Consider the following 7,362-nt stretch of genomic DNA (forward strand, 5'->3'; position numbering starts at 1 on the left):
GTTTTTAGGTTTTGTCTGCTGTTTGCTTGCTGTCTTGAATCAAAGGATTTTGTGTTCATATATATATCACTCTATTGACGTAGATATATATATATATATATATATATATAAAGTTATATATACATAATCCTTCTTCTATTCCTCTTTGTTCTCGTCTTTTTTTCCTATTCCTAAACGAAACCATTGCCTCCTCTCTTTCTGTTCATTTCCAGCGGACACCGTCGTTATTGGGGCTTTCTTTTTTTGCATGCATGCATGCATGCATGCATGCACAAGCGATGGAGTCTGTGGACTATCACCATCCGCCCGGGGCGGTGCATGCGCCTTCTTATGGCCAAGGAAGGGGGTTGCTATCTCCTTCTTCTGCTGACGCCGGGAAATCCTCAGTAGACGAAGGTGGAAATTCAGGTTTTTCGGGTGTATATGCAGCTTTCGGTGGACAGGCAGCACCTGGAATGGCTGCAGATGCAAACTGCTGGGGGAGAGAAGAAGCACCGAAACCGTTGAAAAAGATTCCGGTGTACCAAGATATGTTGAAGCTGCAGGAGAAATTAGAAGCTGATGTTCTTGCATTAGAAAATAAAATATATGAAATGGAAGGAAATTATTTAGCAGCAACTGCAGATGTTGGAAATATGATTCGAGGATGGGAAGGATATACTTGTGCGTCATTTGAGGTGTACATACACCTCAGCAACGAAGTTGAATTCATTTCATTTCAAATTCAAGTTTCTGCATTTCATAGTGGAAAGCAGCGGTATTTAGTTTCCTTTTAAATATATTTTTGTTCTTTTCACTTTTTATTTCAATTTATATTCCTTCTGTTCAAGAGTTTCTTTCATTTTTTTCTTTTTCTTGCAGCTTCCGCTACGAAAGCCAGACGACCTGCAGCAAAGGCAACAGGCGGATCCTCTATAGACCAGGAAAGACTCTTCTCCCTAACGAGCACCACAAGTCGGGCCTCTAGAGAACTCAACTCTTGTGAGCTCCTCTCCTCAGTGCATGCATGCAACAGCCGTACATTCTACATGAACATATATATGCATATATATATATATATATATATATATATAGATGCGTTTGTTTGCGTATATGTTTGTGTATATGTATATTATATCATTGTAGGTGTATTTACACGTATCCATGTTGTAAGTATCAATGCTGTAAGCGAGTAAATCTTGTTCTCCTTTTCTTCTCCGTTAGTATATCTGCTGTATATGCGCCAGTTGAGCTTCCTGACGAATTACCAGCTGTTTTTTGCCTTAATTTATCCCTTCCTTCAAATTGCCGTTGTTGCTGCTGTGGATCGATTGCAGTAACATGCGCAGAAGAAGCAGAAAAACCAGTTCTAGGGGCTTCGGGAGGCGGAGGGGGATGGAACAACAGCGCCGCCTCTCAGGTGTCTAACAGCCGGAACTCTGCATGCAGCGGCAGCGCAACTAAATCAACAAAGAGGCCTCCTTCGCGCACAGGAGGAGGAGGCGTTTCGAATTCATCGAAAGGGGCAGCAGCAGGAAGACACTCCTCAGGAGCAGCAGCAGCGGCTGTGGGCGGCTCCAAGGCTTCGTGCGCTAACTCTGCTGCAGCAGATGCAGCAGGAAGCGGCAGCGCTTGCCACGGCCGCATGTGATATAAAAAGGAAGCAACAGGGCGGGAGCGCTGCAAGGCAACGCGATAAGACAACGCTATCTTATCTTAAGCAGCAGCAGCAGCTGTTGTTGCTGCTGCTCCGGTTGCTGCAGCGGCTGTTGTTGCTGTTGCTGGGAATAGTTCACGATGCGTCTTCGTATGAAATGATTTAGCAGAGGAGGAAGTGAATGCATAGTTAAGGTCTAAAGGCAGAAGCCGCTTCTCAGTCGGAGGGCGGTGATTCTGCATGCAGCAATCAGGTGTAGTGACAGCGAAATAAACTTAAGGAGAGAAATAATAATTGTGAGAAACAACTCATTCAACTCTTTAATGATTTCTTATTTCTTTTTGTTAACTCAAAACTAACTCAACGTTTGGTTCATCAGACGAAAAAAGAATTTGCGGTGTATACACACCTGAAACTAGAACAAGAGAAGTTTAGTTTTTAAACCGTAAAAGGGAGCAAGTATAATGGCATTCACTTCTATCCTTACATAGTAACGCCTGAAAGCAGAAAACAGGAAATGCTGATACTTTTATTTGCATCTTTCTTACAACATCAAACATGAGCTGCCTATACACCCGAAATCAACAGGCGGCATATTGTGCAGCGACCCGACGGTCAGAAGTATATTCTTTTATTCCCTTTTCTGTTTTTCGTTAAAATGCACATTTATGCAACATTTTTACTCCTATTTCCACTGCATCTGCAGCTGGCTACTGCAGAAACAGAAAAAGAAATGCTTCTTGTTAGTTCCTGCTTATCAGTGGGCGTTCGTTATCAAGCGTTTGCCTCTGCAGTTTGCGCGGTAAGCGAATTAAATTTAGTATTATTCATTTCTAAATACTTCACTATGTCTATTTTCTTCTTTTTTTCGCTTGAAGAACCTCGGGCTACAACGTTGCCGCCTCCCAACGGGCGTTCAATTTGAATACAGACCCGTAAATTCAACAAACAAACCTGCATGCATGCAGATAGACTTGCATGCAAAGATGCAAGCATGCATGCGTAGAGTTTTTGAAAGGAATCGATTTGCATGACGATTGATTTGCAGGGTTTGACTAGCTCCGCGCCGGATGCTGATGGATGCTTTCGTTCTCTATCGCTGTTGCAAGCAGCATTTACATGTAAGTAGTAGACGAACAAGTGAATAAAACAACCGCAGCAATAATATTTACGTATTTGTTTTATTTCTGCTGCTCAGGCGAACTACGCAACGGAAAAGAATTCATCTACTTGCACAAGAAGACGAAGACAGTTTTTGTTTACCTTTGTGAGGACTTGTGTTTGAAGTTATGGCGTCGTGAGTTGCAATTCTTTTTCTTCTGTTTTAATATCTGTTTATTTTATATCTAATAAACAAACTTATTTCTTTTACTTGTGTTAAATCGCCTGTTCATTTATATATAATGAATAATTGTATTTGTTTTGCTGTTGTTTGAATATTTCTTTATTTATATAAAATAAACAACGGCGTTTGCTATTATGTGTATATATCTCTAATTAAAAACTTTATTTATTTTCCTTCTGTCTTATCGCTTGCGCATGTATTTGTACTGAGAGATTGCATTTAGTCTTTGCTTTGTATTTAAATATAATAAATAAAATCTTTACGCATTTATTTGTTTTTATTTGCTGCTCTGTCTGCAGACTGCTCCCCTCGTTCTTATTCGGGTAAAGAAAAAGAATTTAATTAAAAAACAAACAAAAATATGAATGGCGTCCGATCAACGGCAGCGCTGCTGCAGGATGAAGACGCAGAACGGTTTGTCTATACACCTGAGTTGCCTATGCACCTGAAGTGTATATAATAACGAAAGCCTCTATTAATAATAATAATTTGAAATGCAGCTTTTGTCGCTTTGCTGCTTCTCCAGCTTCAGGGGTTCAGCTGCGAGTAAAGAAAGAAAAAGAAAAAGACAAAGAAATGAAATGCCTCGCTGCAGCAGATATCTTTCCTGATGTGCAGCACAATTGGAGTTCTGTTGCTGCTGCTGCTGCTGCTGCTGCTGCTCAGCAGCATCAGCTGATGAAGGGGTTTGTTGCGAGTGCTACAGCACATATTCAATATGTTCTGCTGATACTAATCGGTAAGCTGTCTTTCTATCTGTCTATACACCTCAAAATGCGTTGCTGATCGCATGCATGCATGCATGCATTATAACATTTCTTCTTCTTTTATCTCCTCTACGCTCTCCTCAGCTGCTACTGTCTTCGTCTTTGCTGCATATTACAGTAAGATTTATAAGTCGTTTTTCTTTCTTTATCTCCAACTCAACCGTCAATACACCGCAGCACTGCGGCCTTTCAAAATTATCGTAGACAAATTATTCAACAGACAAACTGCAGAGGTGAGATTCTCTTTGTCTATTTAATTGTTTATAATATATATATATATATATTTATACATTTATATATTTATGTAAGTAAATATATATATATAGGTATATATTTATATATATTTGTATCTCTATACATATGAATATGTATTTTTATATTCATTTATTTATAAGTATATATTTGCATACGTAAATATCTATTAATATATATATATATATATATGTATAAATTTGTTTAAATTTATAGTAAACTTATTGATGAATATTTATTTATATTTCTGCACTTGTTTATATACACGTATTTACATCTACGCATTTATATTTATATTTATTTTAATTAATTAATTTGTTTTTTAATTTATTTTAATTTACTTTTATTTATTTTCTCTCAGGAGGAGTGCTGCAGCGCCGACTTCGAGTTGGCGAGACTCTGACAATAAACGCATTAATATAAATTTAAATAAGACAAAAAACAATTAAAATAATTAAAATAAAACAATAAGATAATAATAATAATAATTAATAATAATAATAATAATAATAATAAACAAGTGGAGACAGCAGCAATGCTGGCGATGAACAGTCAAAAGAAAAATATAAATATGATATAAAATAAAACAAATGAGTTTTTCTTCTGCTTTAAAATTATCAAAAATAAACAAAAAATAAACAAAAAATAAATAAAAAATAAACAAAAAACTAAAAAATTATTTAAAAAAATTAAAAAGTTTGTCTTGCTGATTTATCTGCTGCTTTAGTTTTCTCCTTAGAATAAAACAAACAAACAATATACCACAAACCCTAAACCCTAAACCCTAAACCCTAAACCCTAAACCCTAAACCCTAAACCCCAGGACGAAGTAGAATCTTGGGTTAAGGAGAGAGAGAGATAGCAGAGGAGACAAATACTGCTGCAGCTATTGTTTGCTGCTGCTCCTATCGCTGCTGCTGCTGTCTCTGCTGTTGCTGTCGCTGCTGCTGCTGCTGGTGTCACTGCTGCTGCTGCTGCTGTTGCTGTTGCTGCTGCTGCTGCACAGATAAGCAACAAGGTTTAGAGAGTTTGTGAATACAACAAATCGATTGAGCTGAGTTCTACGTAATTTACTTTAATAAAATTTGTCGCATTTTATTTATTTTTATACCTCAAAATATTTATTTAAACATTATTTTAAAAATAAATATTATTCATGCGGAGATAATATAAACAAAGACATTCAGCAGCTTCAACTCCTGCCACAAGCTAAACCCTAAACCCTAAACCCTAAACCCTAAACCCTAAAAACACCCTACAACCGCTAAACCCTAAACCCTATTTCCCTGCTTAGCGCATAATTTTGAATTTATTGATTTTATAATTATTTGTTTTACTTCTCATTTAAAGAACTCCCAAGCCTCGTTTATAAGCCTCGCTGCAGCAACAGCAGCAGCAGCAACAGCAGCAACAGCAGCAGCAGCAGCAGCACTAAAAAGGCAGCACTAGCGAAAGTGTTACTGCATGTATAGCGGCAGATTCTTTTTTTGTCTTCGTTTGCATTTTTATTGTCTTACAACTCCGCTTTGCTGCTGTGTCTCCTCAACATGTGCATGCAGCGCAGCAGCAGCAGCAGCAGCAGCAGCAGCAGCAGCGGCAACGGCTAAGCGGCTCAATCCGCTTCCGCCTCAACAACAACAGCAGCAGCAGCAGCAGCGGAAGCGGCAGCGACTATGCTGCTGAACCCGCCGCCGCTTCGACAGCAGCAGCAGCAGCAGCAGCAGCAGCTTTAGCAGCAGCAGCAGCAGCAGCAGGATTTGCATGCAGAGGTATCTGCTGCGATGTCAAGGGGTTCATCTGAAAGCAGCAAATTCCCCCCTGCCCAGAACAGACACAGGGAGCAGCGGGTTGCTGCTGATGGTTTGCTGTCTGCTGCTGCAGCAGCAGATGCAGCAACACGCTTGCTGCTGCTTGATGCTGCAGTCTTACGACAAGAGTATGCCCAGCTGTATGCGCAGCTACAAGGGTTAGAGCCCCTCTTCTTGCTGCCAACTCCAGCAGCAACAACTGCTGCAGATCCAGCAGCAGCACCAAATGCTGAACGCGTAGCAGCAGCAAATGCTGCAGGTGCAGCAGCAGCAGCCGCAGCAGCAGATGAGGCAGCCGCAGCAGCAGATGCAGCAGCAGCAGCCACAGGCGTACCCGAAACAAATGCAGGCGCAGCGGCAAGAACCGCAGCAGCCGCAGCAGCAGCCGCAGCAGCAGCCTCAGCAGCAGCACCAGCAGCAGCAGCAGCAGCAGCAAGCAGCGACGATGAAGCAGCAGCAGCAGCAGCAGCAGATTACGCCTTTTGTTTTCTTTCAGGTGCTGTGGAAGCATGCGGGGCCTTAGGGCGCCGCGCAGAGCAGCAGAATTGGCTGCTGCGCCTGCTGCAGCATGGGGGACTAGCCCGTAGCAGCAGCAGCAGCAGCAGCAGCAGCAGCAGCAGCAGCAACAGCAGCAGGTGGGTGCATGCACCACTGAGAATAGCAACATCAGAAAGACAACCCCCAGCCTTTGATGTCTGGGCGGTTATGCTGCGATATAATTTAAAGTGCAACTCTTTTGAAGAGGTTAGAGCAGCAATAGCTGCTGCTCCTGTGCAGCTGCTGCAGTCGCTCCTCTTGTCCTTGCTGCCTGCAGCAGCAGCACCAGCAACAGCAGCAGCAGCAGCAGCAGCAAGGGAAACAACGGCAGCAGCAACAGAAGCAGAAACAGGAAGGATGCTCCCGCTCGCGACAGCAAACACCATCTTCCTCGGCCTCACGCTGCAGCAGCTGCAGCAGCTACAGCAGCAGCTGCTGCAGCTGCTGCAGCACAAACGTTCAGCTCGCCGCTTTGCCCTTTACTTGGAGGGCTTTGCTGCTGCTGCGCTGCTGCTGCAGCTGTGCGGCTTCAGGCGAGCAGCAGGAGTGCTGCTGCTGCAGGCTCGAGAGCTGCTGACGCTGCCGCTGGCATGCAGCAGCAGCAGCAGCAGCAGCAGCAGCATTATTCAGAGGGAGGCTGCTTGGGGCTTAGGGGTCCCTTGCAGCAGCAAAGAAACGTTTGCGCTGCAGCTGCTGCACTGCTTGCTTCACCAGGGAGCAGCAGCAGCAGGAGCAGCGCCAACCGCAGCCGCGGCAACTCCAGCAGCAGCAGCAGCAGCAGCAGCAACAGCAGCAGCAAGAAGCTGCTACTCGTGTCTTCTGTTTATCGATATTGAAGGGGCTTTGTTAGACTGCCGCAGCATCCCGGTGCTGGCGGGTCCCTTCCCTTTGCTGCTGCAGGAGCAAGAAGCAACAGCAGCAGCAGCAGCAGCAACAGCAGTGGGCGGTGCTGCTGCTGCTGCTGCTGCGCTGCAAACACCGCAAGCTGCTGCAGCGCTGCTGTCGCGGCTGCCGGTG

At 43.2% G+C, this 7,362-nt stretch overlaps 2 protein-coding genes across 2 annotated transcripts in view; both read left to right on the forward strand.

The window, feature by feature from the left end:
* Positions 1-278: 278 nt before the first annotated feature.
* On the forward strand, positions 279-1,630 carry EAH_00047090 (hypothetical protein, conserved; the record flags this gene model as incomplete). The annotated part of the gene is made up of 3 exons (XM_013394595.1): positions 279-663; positions 862-981; positions 1,317-1,630. 3 exons carry the CDS (start codon positions 279-281, stop codon positions 1,628-1,630), a joined length of 819 nt encoding a protein of 272 aa, XP_013250049.1.
* Positions 1,631-5,781: 4,151 nt separating this feature from the next.
* The window catches only part of EAH_00047100 (hypothetical protein, conserved), a gene marked incomplete at both ends in the record, with an annotated part of 6,235 nt that continues 4,654 nt past the window's right edge, over positions 5,782-7,362 (forward strand). The window contains one exon of the mRNA XM_013394596.1: positions 5,782-7,291. Coding sequence (XP_013250050.1) covers positions 5,782-7,291 — 1,510 coding nt within the window. The remainder of the gene's footprint in view (positions 7,292-7,362) is intronic.

The sequence above is a fragment of the Eimeria acervulina genome, genomic scaffold (assembly GCF_000499425.1).
Source record: "Eimeria acervulina Houghton genomic scaffold, Eah_scaff714, whole genome shotgun sequence".
In the NCBI taxonomy this organism is placed as follows: domain Eukaryota; phylum Apicomplexa; class Conoidasida; order Eucoccidiorida; family Eimeriidae; genus Eimeria; species Eimeria acervulina.